At 38.6% G+C, this 21,264-nt stretch overlaps 1 protein-coding gene across 3 annotated transcripts in view; it reads right to left on the reverse strand.

Annotated features, from left to right (window-relative positions):
• Positions 1–21,264, reverse strand: part of SLC7A2 (solute carrier family 7 member 2) — a 116,560-nt gene that overhangs the window by 32,351 nt on the left and 62,945 nt on the right. For all 3 annotated transcript variants that reach the window (XM_048848147.2, XM_048848146.2, XM_048848144.2), the window contains exons 2-3: positions 2,496–2,884; positions 871–1,026 (exon numbers count right to left, since the gene is read on the reverse strand). In XM_048848147.2, the coding sequence (XP_048704104.2) occupies positions 871–1,026; positions 2,496–2,871 (532 nt within the window). In that variant the 5' untranslated portion in view covers positions 2,872–2,884. The remainder of the gene's footprint in view (positions 1–870; positions 1,027–2,495; positions 2,885–21,264) is intronic.

Raw genomic sequence — 21,264 nt, forward strand, 5'->3', positions numbered from 1 at the left:
GATCCCCATGGAAACAAACTATGGTTAATAGTTTAGTTGTCTGGTGCCAGTGGCTGGGATTTCCTATTGTAAAGTGATGCATTAGTAAAGATGTAATCGAAATAAAATTATTTATTGTTGTCAAAAGCAAAAATCCAGTTAATTTTACCAAAGCTCACTGTTATCAAGGAGTATTGGAAAATAAAGTAGTAACCGAACAGCATACAGAAACAACCTATCCATTCTGCACGCTCAGAGTGCTGAAGGTTCACATTGGATGGATGGATGGACTGTGCTTGTGTCTTGGAGTTGCCTATTAGCTGACACAAATTCTAGCCTGTATAATTCTTTTGAAGACTGGAAGTGGGAAAAAGTTAAGTTGTACTAAGGAAATAGCTTGTGAGGAAAGGATTAAATGAAAAGTTAAGTCAAATATCCACCAAGAAACAATGCTTGGTTTGTGGGCAGTACATTATAACATTGAATCACAAAGTTTAAGATTGTGATATTGCTGAAAATATCCACTGCCTTTAGAGCAACCAAAAAGAAAAAATACAAATGCTGTCTAACTATTCTTTTATTGTCCTTTCTACATTATGGATTTTACACAAAAGCTCTCATAGCTGATTACCTCATGACTTAGATAAAGTTAAAAAAATGTGTGTATATATTTGCTTCTGATTTATAGAGCCACTATATCAATGCTCTCTATGCATTTATATTTCTCTAAAATATAAACAGTATCTTGATAAGAGAAAACATTAGAACTATAATTCATCCTTTTTTATTGCTTGTATAAAGATAGTCGCAGAATCTGTTCCCTGCCTCCAATACATTCTCTATTATTAGTCACCATGACATTCCTAACGTAAAGAGATTTCTATTTCTTACCTGCCAGAAGCAATATCAGACATACTGCAAAAAAGTCTGGATACTCTGCTAGACCAGAAAAATCCATTCTGAAGTAGGTTCTGAAAAACTGACCAATTTGTTTTCCAAGAAGTTCATCAAAGGTGCCACTCCACGCTCTTGCAACACTGGATGTACCTTCATAAAATACCCCCCAAAAAATAGGATTTTGTACAAACACGATCATAAAACAGTTAGTACTATAGAAAGAACATGTTGCTATTTGTATTTAGAAAGATACAATTATTGTTAAACAAGTGGGCTTTTTCTCCATAGATTTTATTATAGCAATTCATACCTACAAAATTATAGTATAATATATTAAGCTACAGTAACCATATCTCAATTTACTGCATTAGAAAAGTTCAAGTAAACTCTTCTATAATAGCTAACTTTGATAGCATAATAATCAATAATAATTTTTCATTTAGAGTACTTTTCATTATATTAGTTCATTATATTATACTTTTATTTTATCCCAAAACATTCTGCAAATTTCAACTGATATAAAATTAACTTCCCTCCTTGCTAGAGTGCAGCCACTTATAAGGTGATACACGATATGTCTTTAGCAATGCACAGTAATACCACACAACAGTTTAGGACAGGAGGTGAAGAATAGTTTTTCCAGCTGGAATTACAGAAGTTTTATTAGGCAGAATGAAATTGCCGGAGTTTGAATTTACCCAGCATGCAAAGGTTAATCCCCAACCCTTGAAAAAACGCTACAGAACCACAAGCAATCAAGACCACATTTTTCTATCAATCTCAAAAAGCAACATCCCCATCAGCAGAGTGTCCCCTAATACAATACTTGGATGTACTGGGTGAGTTGTGACATAAGCCATGGTCTTGCAATTGAACCTGCACATGTGGATATGTGCACCCACACAGTACATCATTAACTTAATTGACTCTTAATTGACTCTGTGCAGTTGCACGATCACTTTGTTTTGGAAGGAAGCATGATACTTGAGTCACAAATATCACTTCTTCCCTTCTTCCTGACTTACCAAGGTGTCTCTCTGAATCTCTCCCATCCAAACACTGACATTTCCTAGTTCCAACTAGATTCATATACAATGGGCTATCAGCCCAAAGCTGGTATGTCTGCAGGACACTACATCATTGATGGAGTTACATCAATTGATACTATATTTCATGACTTGTTTTCAAGTGTAGTTCTACACTGATGGCACCGTCTCTAGATCTACTTCCTGTTTGTATCCAGAGACATTTACACTTACTGCTTTTACTCCAACTAGCACTGCAGAGCCAACACAGCAATGAGAACTGAATTAGATTCTATTTCTTCTTTTGCATCATCAACAGAATTGTTTGCCACTATTTTCCAATTAGGTACACTTACTTAAGCTGTTGAAGAGAACGGATTTGCAAAGACATCACAAAGTACCTATTTTGGCTTGAAGAAACTTTATTACAGGGGATGATGCATGAGAGGGAAATAACCCAGCTTGACTATCAGATACCAGGGTGTGTATGAAGTAGTAGCAGTTAAGAAAAAAGAAAGAAAGAGCCCAAACCTAAATTTTATTTTTAGTTTTCCCAGTCACCCCGTCAGCTTTACACTGGTCTCCCAAACTTACCTATAACGTATGATAAAATGAGATTCCAGCCAGTGATAAAAGCCCACAGTTCACCAACAGTTACGTAAGTATACAAATATGCAGAACCAGTCTTGGGAACACGAGCACCAAACTCAGCATAGCAAAGACCTGCCATCACAGATGCCAAGGCAGCAATGAGGAAAGAAATAACAATACTAGGTCCAGAATCTGCTTTTGCGACTTCTCCAGCAAGTACGTAAACACCAGCACCAAGAGTGCTTCCCACTCCCAGAGCTATAAGGTCCACAGTGGATAAACATCGGCATAACTTGGAATCTTCAAGACTGTCCACAGAGACAATTTTTCTTCGCAACAGACACCGAACAAATGACAGAACTGGTCCACAGGGTATCATTTTGGATGAGGAACTAGAAATATAAAATAGGTCATTAAAAAACATAGAAGGTATAATATAAACGAACAGTCACAATTTAACCTTCCAAAAGTCACTTTACTGATGGATAATAAATTTTGCATTTAAACAAAATTGTGGGTCATTAGCAATAAATAGTTTATACAGAAATGTCTCCCTACCACCTCTTTTCATTGCTTTGTTAGACTCCGTTTACTTTCTGACTTAGCTGACTGACTGGAAATGTAAAATATACTATATGACAACTGATTGTGATTACAGTTTAAAAAAAACTCGAAGATGAGAGTCTGCAAGCTAATAAAAACACTTTAGAAAGATTCTGTGGTGACACACAAAAGATACTACAGGCGGTTGGGTATCTAAAGACAAGGAGAAAGATGGTTAAAGAAATATGAATTGTCTGAATGTGACTCAACACACCTCCTTACAAGACACGATCACATTCATGCATGTATCCTGTTCCATGAAAGTAAACAGAATTACAGTGATTTCTCAATAAAACAGAAGAGATAGCAAACTTACCCCACTTTTGTTTTCAGCTTACACACTCTTTTCAGAAAATTTCCATCATATTTAAAACTTAACATATGGTAAAACAAGAACAAATAACGTAATTTTATTATTGATGGCTTGCCCTCAACCTTCCCTACAACAGAACCAAAGCGGACAGCTACTACCATATCATACAACCTGTAAGCTGCTTTACCAATGACATAATTAGGAGAAGGAGCAGCACCAATATACCTAAGGATTTTGTATTTTCAGATTCCAAATAGAACTCTTTTATAAAAACTATTTTGATGGAGCCAGAGCAATGCATGATTAGATTCATACCACATGGAATTTGCTTTTAGAGTTCTCTTTAGTGAAAGCGGTTTAATGTCAATTTTTGGAAGGCTTGTTTCTCTCCCTTCTTCTATCAACAGCATCCCAAAAAGTAATTAATTCTGGAATATGACCAAAGAATTTAACCTTGTAATTATCTAAAGAAGATTTAAAAAACACAATAAAAATGTTCATTTACCATATAGTAACTGTGCTTCTTCAAGATGTTGTGGTCAGATCACACTGAAGGTTTGCGTGCACGAGATTGGATTGTTTTGAATAGCAATGTCCGTTGGTGCCATGCACCTGCCCTGTCCTCCTCATGCTCCTGTGCCTGGACATTAAAGGTGGAGCAGCTCCAAGCCTCCCTCCATTCCCTCACAATTCAAAGTCCTTGTTGCTGAGAACTCCAAAAACAGAAAAGTGCAGGTTGTGGGGATCTCAAAAACCAGTTACTGTAGGGTATATAGCCATTCTCTCTACAAGAACATGTCAATGTGGATCTCACTACAAGTAACTGGAAGGCTGTATCCCCTCAGGATGGTGGGAACAAGGTGCATCAGTTAAATACTGGTTGTAGTTTGGTATCCTGAATTTGACATCTGCTCTACCCAGGAGTGTCAGAACCCTGGTAGAAGTGGGAGTGCCATGAGGTCCTGCCCCCTGCTCCTCTCATCCCCCCGAGGCCTTGCCCCCGAGCCAGGCAGGAAGCCAGAGCTAGGCCGTGTTAAGACCTTCCACCTGCCATGGGCAGGGGGCCAAGGGGCCCAAGAGCAGTCCATAGCCAGTGTCCCCTCCCCAGGGCAGGTGGAGGTCCAGGGCTCCCCACAGTGGCCTGTGCTTCCTGGGCAGCTCTTACACCCAGCTCCAAATTCCAGCCTGGCCAGGGAGTGGGGCCTCCTGGGGAAGAGGTGCAACAGGGGCGGGGCCACAGAGAGGGGCTGGGCCTTGTGGCGAAGGGGGTTAACGCCCACCTTAGCTCACCCCACCGGGAAGAGGTTGGTACTGATGGCAGGAGCTGTGCTTCACGGTGTGAAAGCTGATCACCTTATCACCGCTCCACGCCTGCCCAAGGCTTACAGCTTGGGGGGCAATGCAGCCCCCTGCCCGAAACTACACCCATGTTTAAAAGTGGGTGAGCATGGCCCCTCTGGCTTCTCCAGTTCCAGCACCCCTGGCTTTACCCACTAAGTCCAGTGCATAATGCTTGATAAAGGTCAGTGGATTACTCCATGTTGCTGCCTGGCAGCTCTCAGAAATTGGCACATTTCTGAAGGAGGCAGAGGATGTTGTTGAATGGGAAAGGTACAGCAGAGTTCAAGCAGCAAGACTCAGCAACCAGCTGGTAAGTTGGCAAGAGACACTGTGATATCAATTTTGGTATCCTCTGCAAGGAGAAGGCTTGACCTTTAGAATGCCTGGATGTGGCTATAAACAGATGGGATGATGGTTTTTGGCAATGTAATAAAGCAGCATCCTGGGCATATGTAGTGTGTGTAATTTCTTTACTTCCTGTGCCAAATGTGGCTTCAGGAAGAAAACTGGCAGGCTGGTCGACTGATTTAGATGAAATTCTGAGACCCCCTTAGGAATGAATGTCAGGTGAGGTATCAGCACTTCCTTGTCCCTATGGAATGTAATATAGGGGGTTCAGCTACCAACTTCCAAAACTCACTCTCCCTCCTGGGTGAAGGGATCTTTGTGCAATACCATTGAGAAGGAATACACCAGCATTCAGAAGGAGGAATATATCTCCTCATTGAAGGGCAGTGCCGAGGGATGTATGGAGCTGGTACCGGCTGCTTCTTTGGTACCCAGGACATCTCCAGACACTGCTATTCCAAAAAAATCCAATCTTGTGCACATGAGATGCATGTGAGCCCATGATCGAATCCACACTAACATATACTCAAATGAACAAATGTACATTTATAAAAAACGTTGCAACCCAATTGATCGTAAATTGTTTTGCAAACTAATTACAGTATATACGTACAGTATATATTGCATCCACCACTGAAAGGAAGTTATATGTGGGACAGTAAACAAACGCTGTTTAACAGCATATAGCAACAAAAGTATAGGATAGAAGTGAAGACATTAGGCAAAGCATGGTAGGGAGAATACACTTGCTCCAGTTGAAGTTTGGCCTTCACATTGAAACTAACACCCGCAATCACATGAAAAGTGCCAAAGAAGCTCTAGTGACCATTCGCCACAAGTAGTCAGAAGCTTGGTTTTAAGTGTTATTGTCAAGGTTCCTTCCCCACTCTGAACTCTAGGGTACAGATGTGGGGACCTGCATGAAAACCTCCTAAGCTTACTTTTACCAGCTTAGGTTAAAACTTCCCCAATGTACAAATTAATTTTACCCTTTGCCCTTGGAATTTCCACTGCCACCACCAAACTTTTACTGGGTTTACTGGGAAACGTAGTTTGGACATGTCTTTCCCCCCAAAATCCTCCCAACCCTTGCACCCCACTTCCTGGGGAAGGTTTGGTAAAAATCCTCACCAATTTGCATAGGTGACCACAGACCCAAACCCTTGGATCTGAGAACAATGAAAAAGCATTCCGTTTTCTTACAAGAAGACTTTTAATAGAAGTAAAGGAATCACCTCTGTAAAATCAGGATGGTAGATACCTTACAGGATAATTAGATTCAAAACATAGAGAATCCCTCTAGGCAAAACCTTAAGTTACAAAAAAGACACACAGACAGGGATAGTCATTCTATTTAGCACAGTTCTTTTCTCAGCCATTTAAAGAAATCATAATCTAACACATACCTAGCTAGATTACTTTCTAAAAGTTCTAAGACTCTATTCCTGGTCTATCCCCTGCAAAAGCAGCATCCAGACAGACACAGACCCTTTGTTTCTCTCCTTCCTCCCAGCTTTTGAAAGTATCTTATCTCCTCATTGGTCATTTTGGTCAGGTGCCAGCGAGGTTACCTTTAGCTTCTTAACCCTTTACAGGTGAGAGGATTTTTCCTCTGGCCAGGAGGGATTTTAAAGGGGTTTACCCTTCCCTTTATATTTATGACATTTATCCATAAGGGCTTGTCCATATGAACCATTTGTGAGCAACAAGCTGGGGTGTCAATCTACCACACATAGCCTGGTGCACACTAAAAGTTCCACGGTGTGCTCTGATCTTCTTTGCTGTGAAATGGAAGTAGACTAAAGTGCTATGGAATCCTGCTGCTGTGCATTAAAAGTCCTGTAGTGTACTTAGTTTGATATACTCTCATTTCAAAGTGGGGTGGATCAAAGCACATTATGGGACTTTTAGTGAATAGCAGCGAGGTCCACACTTTTAGTGGCTGGCTGGCTAACACAACACAGATTTACACCACAGTTTGCCATGGACTAACTGTTCCTACAGACATGGCTTAAGATAGCACCTCCAACCAGCCCAGCTTAAAAAACATACTGAGGCACTGATTATTGATTAACCAGGGCAGATAAAAACCAATTTTTTTTCAAAAAAATCAGATTTTTTTTTATTTAAATCGGATTTTTTTGATAAAATGTTTTTGAGGAAAAAACCTATCTAAAGACAGTTTTAATTAAGATACATTATAGCGCAAAGATATCATATCATGGAATAGGGATTATAAATTCTAATTCCATAGTATGAGACAATATATTCATGTAATGTTTAAGAAAAGTTTTGTAAATGAATTCCAATAGTATGGATTAGGGACCCAATCTTATGGGGTTCCCAGGGCTTCTGTATACATTATTTAGGTTAATCTCTCTATCTACCCAGTGAGACTCAGTCTAGAAGATACCAGCAGAGATGCTTAGTTTTGCAGTTCTCAAACTGTGGATTTGTGTCTCCAGAGATAACATGCTTGTTAACAGCAAAAAGTTTTTAAATAAATAAATATATAGTGAGAGAGAGGTGAGAAATAATGGCCCTCAACCCTACTGTCCCTCTGCAAATTTGTGTACACAGAGTCAATCCCTTACCTCTCTCTAAAAGTGAAAAGTTTCAAAAAGTTCAGTGAATAGAAGATTGTTGGGGGTGGAATAAATCTGGACAAGGAGAAGAAGTCTGGAGATAAATGTGAAAAGGGAGGGACAGGCAGTAGAAACAAAAGTGTATTGCAGCATAAAAGTGCAGCATATTCCAGAAGTCTGGAGGTCTTTCTGAGTAAAGTCTTCATTGATTTGAGAGCTACCATACCATTCTCTCACTAGAAGGGAAAACCTATAATGCCAGCAGGCAGTAAAAGAGACCCAGTTTGGAATTATTTTAATGAAGTTCCTCTACCTGTGGGTAAGACAGGCATATGTGCAAATTGCAAACAGTGCAACAAAGTAATGCAAGGCCTGGTTTCCCGAAAGAAACAACAGCATGAAAAGTGTTCCTTCTCAGGAGGAAGCTGCGTTGAAGATGATGAAAGGAACATGTCTAAACATGCAGGATCTTCAAGTTGGTAAACCTTTTTATTTCATACTTCTTTCTTAAGGACTGCCTGTCTTCCTTCTGGACTATTCTTGAATTCTCATGTTTGAGCAAAAAATATAGTTATTCTATGGTACTATCATTTTAGATGCAGTTGTGATAAAAATAAATAGCTGAAATAGGCAGATCTTCCTTTTACAATTTCACCTTTAAAGTAATACCAAGTGTTAGTGAATGCAATGAGTAATACAAGTGAGCAGTATGGTAATAATAATTAAATAACTGCATTGACTTATTTTGTTTAGGAGAATCCATCCTCAACATACAGGATTCTGAAGACTATCCACTTTCAAGATCACCATAATTTTCTACAGTTTCAGAGTTATCTGCCAATGATAGTGTTTTAGTCACATCATGTATGTCACATAGCCACAGTATATCACCTGTAGCAAAAAAATAAAAATAAAAATTCCATCATCCAGAAACAACCATAGTTAATTTGTGATAAGAACCAGAAGATTAGAAAAAGAGGTAATTGATGAAAAAATTGTCCGGTTTGTTTATGCAACAAACTCTCCTTTCCGTATGATTGAGAACTCACACTTCATTAACATGGTTCAGTCATTAAGACCAGGATACAGTCCACCCAACTGCGCAGATGTTGCGGGCAAATTGCTGGATAAAGTGTATGAAAGAGAAATTGAGCACCGTGCAAAAGGTCTAGAGGATGAAATTGTTAACTTGAATCTTGATAGCTGGAGCAATGTCCACAATGATCCTGTCGTATGAGCTTGTGTGACAACAGAAGAAGAGAAGGTCTTCCTTACAGAAACAATTGATACATCAGGAAATTCATGCACAGCAGAATACTTACAAGAAGTAGCAGTAAAAGCTATAACAAAGTGTGAAAAAAAATTCAAATGTCTAGTTGCTTCGTCACAGACAATGCTGCAAATGTATCCAAGATGAGAAGAAATTTAGAAGAGAGTCCCAAGCTAATAACATATGGTTGCAGTGCTCATTTGATGCACTTCCTAGCCAAAGACTTCAGTGCTCCAGAAATAAAGGCTAATGTTATTGAAATTGCAAAATACTTCCGTAACAACCACTTTGCAGCAGCTGCTCTGAAAAAAGTGGGAGGAACCAAGCTAACTCTCACACAAGACGTGCGATGGAACTCAGTAGTGGACTGTTTTGAGCACTAGATCAAGAACTGGCCTAATCTGATGACAGTTTGTGAACAAAATTGTGAAAAAATAGATGGCACTGTCATCGCCAAAGTTCTCAACATTGAGCTTAGGAGAAATGTTGAACCAGGGCTTTGGAGCGGAGCCCAGAGCTGGAGCGGAGAGCAGTGGAGCTGCAGGTTTTTGCCTGGAGCTGGAGCGGAGCCGGAGCACAGAAAATCTTGACTGCTCCACTGCTCCAGGGTTGTTGTTTTTTCATTTTCAGTCCAAAATGAATGATATTTAGCAAGAAAGTCCTAAAGGCGCCAAAAAGTTTCAGATTATATAACAATTGATATTAACATTTACTTTACCACTTTACGTAATATGTCACAGTTATCCTCACTTCGGCCGAAATCAAGATTTAATGTACAGATACAAAATTACGAAGTTTTTGGAGATATGTTTTATTAAAGAATCAGATAATTATCAGACATCCGGCAACACTGTAGACTGCTCCCACCCTTGTGCCAAGGTTAGGCGAGTATGTACTCGTGTAGATTAGTTAGATTAGTATGTGTTGATACTTCTTTTGTAAGGGTTGATCAATGAGACGTGCTGAGTGCTGCAATTACGGAAAAATGTGACGCAAGACGCAACATTTAAGGTATCACAAACAGGTACATTGCAAAACAAAATAATGTTTTTGTTTATTGATATATGAAGATATCACAAGAGATATTAACCACTTAAGCTCATTTCTCACACGGGCTCCCGTTACCGGTACATTTGTTCATTTGTACATGCTCCCATATCACTCTGGAGGACTTATTTTATATGTCATCTGTTCCACGGTCTTTTGGTAGCGTTGTTTGTAATTTTAAATTTACTGAAAAAGTCGCGTGCAGCAGGCATATAAATATACAGTAAACATTTTTGCATAAATTAGGAGTGATTTTTGTGATATATCCAGAGTGATTGGAAAATGTCCAACACAACTTTGGGGGTGAATCCTTAGGTCATTTTAAGAAAAAACATTTCTGTGAACATGTGTCCTAAAATTCTTCCTAAGGGAGCTACAGTCCCTTCAAGGAGGTGATGAAAAGTTAATTTCTGATTAATATCTCAAAAACGCTTTAATATAAAGTAATGAAATTATGTCTGTGTCTAAGCATTAGTATGTGCTACCATATTACATCATCCAAAATTATTTAAACCATAGGCGTCCTAAATGGCGGTTGGTCATTTTTATTTCATATTTCAAGAAAGGCTTGTTGTCGACTGCCCCTGGCTATGAGCGGTAATATTATGTTCCATAATAAGTTAAGAATTTTTGGTTATTATTTATTATTATGTTTAAAATTTATGGTTTCAAAGTTGAAAAATAAGTAATAAGTAAAATTGTTTGTATCATTCTAAGCATCTAAGCAGATTAAAATTTTTAAACAGTTTTCTCGGAAATGGTTAATTACACAAAATAAATTAAGAGTACCATTTTAATGCATGTTTTAGCATTAAATCGTATTCCAGGGTCATATCTGTTAAATAGTCAAAGATTTAAAAAATATTAAATAAAATTGGCCCAGTCCCCCTAGTTCACGACGCCTGTAGTTTAAATCATTTTATTTGAATGATGTTGTATGATAGAACATTGGAAATAAACTTTAATGGGAAAGTGGATTCAAATTGCAAGCACAGTTCTTTTAGTAAAGACAGCAAATTTTCGGAAATACGTTTTTCCTTCATCAGGCTGGAAACATTATACAAGATAGAACCCATTATTTGCTCTACCTTGTATTATCTATTCAGGCTGATGAAGCAAAAACATATTTCTGAAAATTTGCTCTCTTTACTAAAAGGACTGTGCTTGCAATTTGAATCCGCTTTCCCATTAAAGTTTATTTTCAACCTTGTAACATGTAGCCTCGTTACTTCCCAACAATTAATGTTGTAGAACAGCGATAGCACGTACTAACGCTACGGCACTTACCAAATTTCATTGATATATCTATATTAAAGTGTTTTTGAGATATTAATTAAAAACATGGGAAATATTTCAAATATTTTACTGCAAAATTTCATAAGAAAAAGTAACTTGCAATTTATAAATAAAAATTTATATTAATTATGTACATTAAAATACTTCTTACTTCATTAAAACTGCAAGAAACATTAAAAAAATTAAAATATACTTTAATAATAATTTTGTGTAAAAAGAAAAGGCAATCATTTTTGTCCAGAAAATCCAAAATAAATTTGAAGTACCTTAAGTGGTTAAGATATCACAAGCAGGTACGTTATTAAAAAATGTAATGCTTTTGTTCATTGCTTTTTGAAGATCATAACAAGAAACATTTGGATGCGGTAGCAGCACATGAAGATTTGGCCATGGCTTCAACAAAAAATCAAATCTGCCCCCCATGATTGAAAGCCGATTTACGGAAAAGGATCTCAACAATGTCTTTAGTTTTGAATTTGAAAAGCCCAAATTTGGGCTTTTGGGAAAAGCAAAGAAGAAATCAGCAACGTGCAAGCTGGAAGAGGAAGCGAATGGCAAGCTCAAACCATGTAGCTTCAAGACAAGTGAAGCAAGTGCCGTGAAAAGTTTCAACCATTGGCGGCATGTAAAACGTAACCTCCTGGAAACAATGCGGCTCTGGTTACAAGAAAGGATTAGGAAGATGAGTCAAAACAGAAAGCTGACTTGGCTAAACAACGTTCATCTGGCTCTTTGAAAACTCCTGGAGAAAAGATTGTTTGTGGAGCTTCATCTGAAAAGAAACCCAAAATTAAGCAAACAAAACTTGACTCATATTTGAAGTCCTCAAAGGTTATAGTCACCATGGATGCCAATACTTTCCGGGAAGGTCTGATGGAAATAGTTTGCTTGAGTTCAACACCACTCACTAGCTTCAGGATAAAGAACAAAGGATTCCAAAAATTGCAGGTGAAATGGGTTGGCAGCTTGGCGTTTCGACGGGGCATGATGCGGTTCATCATTTAGCTATCAGCACAGCTGAGTCTCGTCACGAAGAGCTCAAGAAAGCTTTGGAGCAAAAATTGTGCAACCTGAAAATGGATGCGGCAACCTGTGGAAAAAGAAATTTCCTTGCAATCAATGCTCAGTACTATGAAGAAGGAAAAGATAAATCTGTGGTAAAAACCTTGGACATAATTGACACTGAAGGACGTCACAATTCTTCGTACATGAAAAGTCAAGTAAAAGCTATTTCAGAAAAATTTGGGATCAGTGAAATGCAAGTGCTGAGCATCTGCATTGACAATGCAGCAAACATAATGTGTACCGTCAAAAATTTCAGCAAGGACAATGAAACCATTTCTACCTCTGAGAACAGGGATGTGGACAGAATTGAAGCTATTTTGCCTGATGAAGGAACTAAAGGAATGGATGAAATCGAACTCAACATGGATGCTGCTGCGCAATGGGTTAATGACCCTAGCCTCATACTTCCAACACGGCTTCATGAGGATGACTCAAAAGTCCAACTGATGACGTGTGGTATTCACACTCTTCAGTTGGCAATTTGGGATGGACTGAACAAAGAACATGAAAAGAAATTTCTGGCAAAAATTCGACAAGTCGTTGTCAAACTACAAACCCCAAGTATTCGAAGTGTTCTGCTTGATCTACATGGGGTAACTCAATCATTGGATACCGTGACTCACTAGGATTCAACATTTGCGATGATTGATCGGCTTCTCGTTTTTCAATCTTACTGTGAACAAGTGGCTGCTGCTGGAACAAGAGAACTCAAGTTAACAAAAGCTGAATGGGATGAAGTGAAGAACCAACGAGACCTCTTGGCAAAGCCAAACCAAACAACCGTGAATCTTCAAGCTGTCAGTGTAACCCCAAGAGTTTTAATGAAGGAATGGCAGAAACTGTCGAAATTCTTGCAAGAAAATGGTGGACAAATTGCAAAAGGAATTCTATCCTCCATGCAGAAATGTGAAAAGAAGCTTTTTGACAATATTCATTTCCTTGCTGGAGTTTATTTTGACCCATGGTATCGGATTCTTCTTACCTCAAGGGAAATACCAAAGGCTAAAGAGGGGCTCCTTGATATTGCTCGACGACTTGAAAAACAAAATCTATTGCTACATTTGAACTCTGCGAAAGAGGTTGAAGAAAACGAAACACAACAAAAGGAATCATCAACAACTGAATCTGCGGTTTCAGAAAGTTCACATCCTTCAGAAATAGCAGGCTGTTCTCAAACTTCTGTCTCTACTCTGAACTTGTTCGAGCGTCCATCCCTGAGATGTCTTCAACCATCACAGGGAAATGGAGATAACTCAAGCATCAATTCTTCAGAAGATGACGCCTTCGAAAAGGAATTGGATAAACAAGAAAGACACTGGCGAGTTTCTGTGATTCATAATTGTAATGAAGCATTATTCGAGAGAAACTTTTGGGAAGATTGTGAGGCGATGGAGTCTATTGGTAGGCTAAAAGTTAAGTCTGTTTTTGAGGCCATTCACACCTACCCACACCGCATTCAGGCTGCCTGTAGAATTGCTTTGAGCATGCCAACAACTCAAGCTAGTGTAGAGTGACTGTTTTCGGCTTTAAAATTAATTTTAAATGATTTGCGGCAGGCTATGAAAGACGACTTGATTGCTGCAATAATTTTTTTACAGAATGAATTATGAATGATTCTAGTTTGTATCATTGTTGATGACATTTAAATTGTTTTAAAAGTCTGAATAAAAATAATGTTTTTCAAAATTACAGTATGCTCTTTTTTATTTAGTTAAAAATTAATTTGAGTCGGAGTGCGGAGCAGAGCCGGAGCAGAGCTGGAGCAGTCACTATTGGTGCCGAAGTGGAGCTGGAGTGGAGCAATTCAAAAATTTGATTGCTCCAAATCCCTGCGTTGAACACATGCTGAGTACCCTGAAGCCTATTTCTGTAGCCTTGAACAAAATGCAGGGAAATAGCTGACTCTGTTGAAATGTGGAAGGAAATGAGTGAGATCTTAAAAAGAGAAATATGCAATGACAGAGTTAAATTACAAGCATTAAAAAACAAATGGGACAAATACTATCTCCCGTTCATTTTCTTGCAAATATTCTCAATACTCGGTACTAGGGTCAAACCTTAACTGCTGAAGACGAGGAGCTGGCTATGACATGGACATCCAGAAAGCATCCCTCCATAATGCCAACTATAATAAACTTCAGAGTTAAGGGTGAACCATTCAAGAAATACATGTTTGCTGATAGGTTTCAGAGGAACAGCCGTGTTAGTCTGTATTCGCAAAAAGAAAAGGAGTACTTGTGGCACCTTAGAGACTAACCAATTTATTTGAGCATGAGCTTTCGTGAGCTACAGCTCACTTCATCAGATGTATACCGTGGAAACTGCAGCAGACTTTATATACACACAGAGAATATGAAACAATACCTCCTCCCACCCCACTGTCCTGCTGGTAATAGCTTATCTAAAGTGATCAACAGGTGGGCCATTTCCAGCACAAATCCAGGTTTTCTCACCCTCCACCCCCCCACACAAATTCACTCTCCTGCTGGTGCTAGCCCATCCAAAGTGACAACTCTTTACATAATCAAGTCGGGCTATTTCCTGCATAGATCCAGGTTTTCTCACATCCCCCCCCCCCACCCCCATACACACACAAACTCACTCTCCTGCTGGTAATAGCTCATCTAAACTGACCACTCTCCAAGTTTAAATCCAAGTTAAACCAGAATATCTGGGGGGGGGGGGGTAGGAAAAAACAAGAGGAAACAGGCTACCTTGCATAATGACTTAGCCACTCCCAGTCTCTATTTAAGCCTAAATTAATAGTATCCAATTTGCAAATGAATTCCAATTCAGCAGTTTCTCGCTGGAGAAACTGCTGAATTGGAATTCATTTGCAAATTGGATACTATTAATTTAGGCTTAAATAGAGACTGGGAGTGGCTAAGTCATTATGCAAGGTAGCCTGTTTCCTCTTGTTTTTTCCTACCCCCCCCCCCAGATGTTCTGGTTTAACTTGGATTTAAACTTGGAGAGTGGTCAGTTTAGATGAGCTATTAACAGCAGGAGAGTGAGTTTGTGTGTGTATGGGGGTGGGGGGGATGTGAGAAAACCTGGATCTATGCAGGAAATAGCCCGACTTGATTATGTAAAGAGTTGTCACTTTGGATGGGCTAGCACCAGCAGGAGAGTGAATTTGTGTGGGGGGGTGGAGGGTGAGAAAACCTGGATTTGTGCTGGAAATGGCCCACCTGTTGATCACTTTAGATAAGCTATTACCAGCAGGACAGTGGGGTGGGAGGAGGTATTGTTTCATATTCTCTGTGTGTATATAAAGTTTGCTGCAGTTTCCACGGTATACATCTGATGAAGTGAGCTGTAGCTCACGAAAGCTCATGCTCAAATAAATTGGTTAGTCTCTAAGGTGCCACAAGTACTCCTTTTCTTTATGTTTGCTGATGATGTTTTAAAGACAGTCACACCAGTGAACTGGTGGAAGTCACTTAAGCACTTGGATTCAGAGACTGTTGAAGTGATAATCTCACTTTTAACAGCAGTAGCTTCTTCTGCCAGTGTAGAAAGAATATTTTCTTCCTTTGGACTAATTCATTCCAAATTGAGAAATCCATTGGGACCTGAAAAAGCAGGAAAGCTTGTTTTTCTTTTCCAGATGATGAACAAACAGGAAAATGAAGGTGAAGACGACTGAGTTAGCTGCAGAAGCCAATATTTTAAGTTTCTCATGTTGACCTGGCTGACAAAGTCGATTTAATTTTTGGGTTTTTGTTTTTTAAATATTTCATTTAACTATTTTAGTTAAAAACAATTTTAACATAAACAAGCCTGATTTTAAAAAACTTGAATGTTTAACTAAATTCAAAAATTCATACGCTTGTTTTGTTAAAATATTATATGTTTGCTGTTGAAGAAAAAAAATCTAGAATACAGAACATTGTTGTTTTAGTTAAATGAAACAATTTAAATGTCTGTCTGGTGATGTTCTCCTCCTAATACAGCATGACAAGAAAATCCTCCAAATATTAATGATTAACCTGTTGAACTGGAGATAGTTCACCTCCCAATGACTTCATAAATATCTGCTTCAATTACCTGTGGTAAATGAAATAACCAAACAATCATTCATTTTCTGATACAGCTGTAAAACTAATCTGAAAAGTTTTCAAAATAAATCACTTAAAAATGTATAGTGTGTATCTTCTAAAAATGAAACCTACATCTACCTCTGAGTTGGGAAGAATATGTATTCAGGTTATAACAACCAACAAGAATGCACTTTTATGTAGAAATCAATGATTAAATCAAGTCTTCCTGACTAGTGTTTTAAATCAAATCCACCCTGTTCAGTACTGACTGTCACCTACTGAATCACTAATACAATCTTCTGCAGTACCCTAGCTGAAGGGTATCTCCTATCTAAGTTCTTACTTAAGCCTGCCCCGGCTTAGCATACAAGAGTAGACAAGATCACATTGGAGGCAGTATTTCGACAAGCTGATTGTGGATGACTTAAGAATTTTTCCAGCAGAAACATGTTTACCACAAGTCCTATATAAATGCCATTGAGTTACACTGTAAAAGCCAAATCCCAAGCCTCCGGCAGGTGTAAAACACACATCAGTCAATCATTCACTCCTATCTAGCATCACACTGGGTTGACGAATTTTGAGAATGGGTGATTTGATGTGGAAGAGTACACTGGGGAGCTCCAAGCCCAAAAAAGCAACCCCCGCCCCCTGCTAAACAGCCCTCTGTGGAACCTGTTTTCCTTATCCTCTTTCTTCAGGCAGGGACCTAAGGAGGTTACTGAAGCCCTGGGAGGAGAGCTGCCATGGAGGGGAGAGAATGAGACCAGAATCTATCCCAGAACCCACTTCTTCCTAGTCATGTAGGAGCGGTTAGGAGGAGGCCCACCGATTCCTTTTCCAATAGATTTCTATCACAAAGAAAGGAATCCGAAGGGAAAAAAACCTCAAACACTCCAACCTGATGGTCTTTATCCCTTTGGATAACTGCTCTGAAGTATGCCTAAGGATATGCTGTAAGAGGTCAACAGTCTCTTAAATGCTTTGCTGCTGACTGTCGCACACATTTCTTTCCATGCATTATCTTCTAGGGTCCTTGGGGCAGGGGTTGGTGGCTGCATAGTTGCTATGCTGATAGCTCTGAGGGAGTATGTTTCTGGGGTCTTTTCTAAAATGGCTTTTGAAAGACCCTATCTTTTATAGAAAAGGAGTACTTGTGGCACCTTAGAGACTAACAAATTTATTTGAGCATAAGCTTTCGTGAGCTACAGCTCACTTCATCGGATAGCGAGGTGTAGCTCACAAAAGCTTATCCTCAAATAAATGAATGCATCCGATGAAGTGAGCTGTAGCTCACGAACGCTTATGCTCAAATAAATTTGTTAGTCTCTAAGGTGCCACAAGTACTCCTTTTCTTTTTGCGAATACAGACTAACATGGCTGCTACTCTGAAACCTATCTTTTATAGGATTCCAATCCCTCCCCTCCCCATCAAATGACTTCTCTGGTCAGCCTCAAACCCCATCAGGTGATCATCAGGTGCTTTGTTGCTTGGTCACCATCCATGTGGGAGTCCAGACTTGAAAAACTGGTTTACCCTGGATGACAGCCAGCTCTTTGTCCAAGGGTGCTTCCATCTGAATGGGTGATCATTAAGGTTTAACAACCATACATTATTAGCCCTCATCTAGGTACCAGATTTTCTCCTGACACCTCCAGTGTATTTCAGCTCAATATGGAGGCTACAGAACAGGCTTATAATCAAAATAGTGCTGAAAAAACAAACTGGAGTTTGTAATTTGAAAGAGAGAGAGAGAGAGAGAGAGAACACAAAGGGTTCATAATATCAAAAAATTCAAATTTGTACCCAGGCAGACCCCTAAACTGTCACAGTACTCATGGGATACAGAGTCCTCTTCCACAAAGTCTCCATACAGCTCTTAAATAGGTTTGACCCTTCCACAGACATGTAAAGTGTTTCAGGAATTGGTCTTAATTTTGTCGCAAAACTTCATAAATAACTGAAAAAAAATCAATAGGTGTATATGGACAGTCTGTATGCCTACAGAAAAACAATTTAATCTACATTTTATATTCTAATCTCTGCCTTCACTCTGAGAAATAAAATTTTGCTTTAAATACATAACATAAAAATTACAAATCATTCCCCTGTCTAGGGGTGGTAGAAGACACACCTTACAATTTAATTACTATCCTGTGGTAGGCTCTTGAAATACTTCATCCTGAGTTTTGCATTTTTTAAACTATAATATAAATGGCAAATGTATGTACTGTACAAAGCAAGCACTATGTGCAGTCCAAAATGTAATTTTATTGTTAACATATATGCTTAAATATTCCAGGGGGAAAGTAATTTTCAAGAGGTTTTTTGGTACCTTTATTTGTTCTTAAAACATATTTTGCTGACTTCATATTATTTACAGGACTTCATCTGATAGGCCATTTTTTAAAAAGAAAGTAGCGTTCATATCTATCAGACATGTTGTTTTACAGACCTCAATTCCCGTAGAATATTCAGAATGGAAAGAAATATGGAAACCTTCTCCAGATAAAAATGTAATCCTTCCTCAGCCTCTATTTCCTTCAAAAAACCTGAAATAAATTGTACCAATATGCTCTCCAACTATACCAGCTCTCCTTATAACTACCATCTTAAGTTAATTTGGCCTAATTCAATTTTAGCATTGATTTGTCTTTCCTGGCATGAGGATGTTTAACTTTGGTTTTGTTCATCCTCTATGAAATTAAGAGAACAAAGATTTGAAAGTTGCAGAATGTGCAAACATGAGACTAACATATCAATACATGATTTCATATGAATAACTGTACTTTTAATTTTGTGCATTATAAATGCTGATGATATGAATAAGATCCTCACAAAAGTTGTTAATATTTAAAAAAAGAAAGATTAATGTAATGATATTTAAGAAAAGCAAGACAACCGAACAATGTCTAAACACTTAGCCTCCTTCAAACAGAAATGGTCTTTGTTTAGGTTAATGTGGAAACCATCTCTATTTGATTAACACATTTGAAAGGAGATCAGTATGGCATTTGAAAGGAGATAGTTAGAGAAGCATTAATAGGGTTAATACTTTAAGGTATGATATATTTATACTTGCATGACACAGGTCTTGCTTTTCAAAAGCATATAAAACGTTAGTAAATTGTTTTAATATATTTGATAATCCATAACCTTTTCAGGATATTAAAAATCTTCATGTGTACTGAAACTGACTGTTTTATTAAAAAAGAGTTTCTTAGCATGAAACTTTATTACTGACCTTCTGGTTCAATGCAACTTTTTGTTGGACAAGCTTCTGCCTTTCTTATAAATGACTCCTGCAGTAATGTATCCTTAAATGTGAGCAGCAACGGTTCTATATGATTTTGCCACACTATCTGCTTTAAAACTGTGGGTTAGGTGGGAGCTGCTGGCTCCTGGGGGTGGAGGCACAGTAACCACAGGTGATTGGATGATAGGAAGCTTACAGGGCTATTTACTCACCAGGGGGAAAAAAACCTGTGTTACTGCTGTTCAATTTAAATCAGATTCATTATAGCCACAAAGTGAACTCTTTTTTAGCTTCTTTTTTCATATTTAAACACACACATACATGCACGCAATTGGTGTTAATACCTGAATGGGCATCTTTGTCCATCACGCATAGATAGGGACTTGCATTCCTCTAAAGATGTTTGCATTTAAAAAAAAAGCACCTAAACATTCTCTGGCCTCCTGGGGAAGGGAAATATCTTCAGATTTCATATTTGCAGTCCTTATAAAAGGAAAATCCACCATTACAGTACTATTATAAAGCACTCGCAAACCTAATCTTCAAACCCACACAATCCAATGCTGAAATGTTTAAAATATTTCTGCATTAGTTGAAGTAATTATTTTAAAAAACTGAAATCACCCCTTTGAAAACAGTGTTGTAATAAAATAAAAAGTGTAGCTAGAGAGTATACCCCAGTTCTGCTGAACTGTTATAGAGACATGCTGTTCTGCACGTTCTCCTATATATGGTTTGAAATATGAAAGTGCTAAGGACTGTAATTGGAATAACAGTCCAAATATTCCTGTGACATAACCAATAAGCAAGCCTCAGTTGGTTAAAAATTATCTTCCAGAATGAACTAAATCGAAAAGTATAGCTGTAGTTTTATTGCTTCCAATGACATACAAAAAAATACTCTATGAACAATACAACCACACACCAAACCCCAGACGCAGTAACATTTTTATTCAACTGTTTACACTGGTTTGGTTTTTTTAGTGTATCATGTCATTACACTTTTCATAATGAAGAGCACTCTAGATTGTGTACACCCCAAAGTGGAGATACACCATCTGAGAGTGTACTCTGGGAGGCACAGTCCTTCAACTAGCCTGCTCTTGAGGCCTGTGTGCAGGAGAGGGGGCCATACTCCTCCTTTTCCCACGCTTGTGGAGACAGTTTGCAACCCCAAGTGGGACCAGTCCCTCTGCTCCCTATATGCAGGGTCTGCAGTTATGTAAGATGGGGATATGGAAAGCCCCTCAAGCCGTACCTTCTGTTCCCACACACAAGGGCCAGAGACAACCTGGCCTTAGCCATTCTAAGCAAGTCCCAATCCTGGAGCCAAGGCAACTGCTTCAGACACGTTATTCATCTATGTAGAACAATATTGCAGGACTGGGGCTCAGGACACCATTTCCCATAACAACACAGGATATTCCTTTATAAAAATAAAAAGGGGGTAAAGGATTCTTATTATGAAAAGAAAACAAGAACCACTTTAAACCTCTGTAGATATTAATACTTTGCACGTCACCCCTACCACTCCTACTCCATCCTTGCCAACTTGAGCTCTGCCTTCCTCCCATTTACTATTCTCTCTCTCCTCTGAAGTGCAC

Source organism: Caretta caretta, chromosome 4, assembly GCF_965140235.1.
Source record: "Caretta caretta isolate rCarCar2 chromosome 4, rCarCar1.hap1, whole genome shotgun sequence".
Classification (NCBI taxonomy): Eukaryota; Metazoa; Chordata; order Testudines; family Cheloniidae; genus Caretta; species Caretta caretta.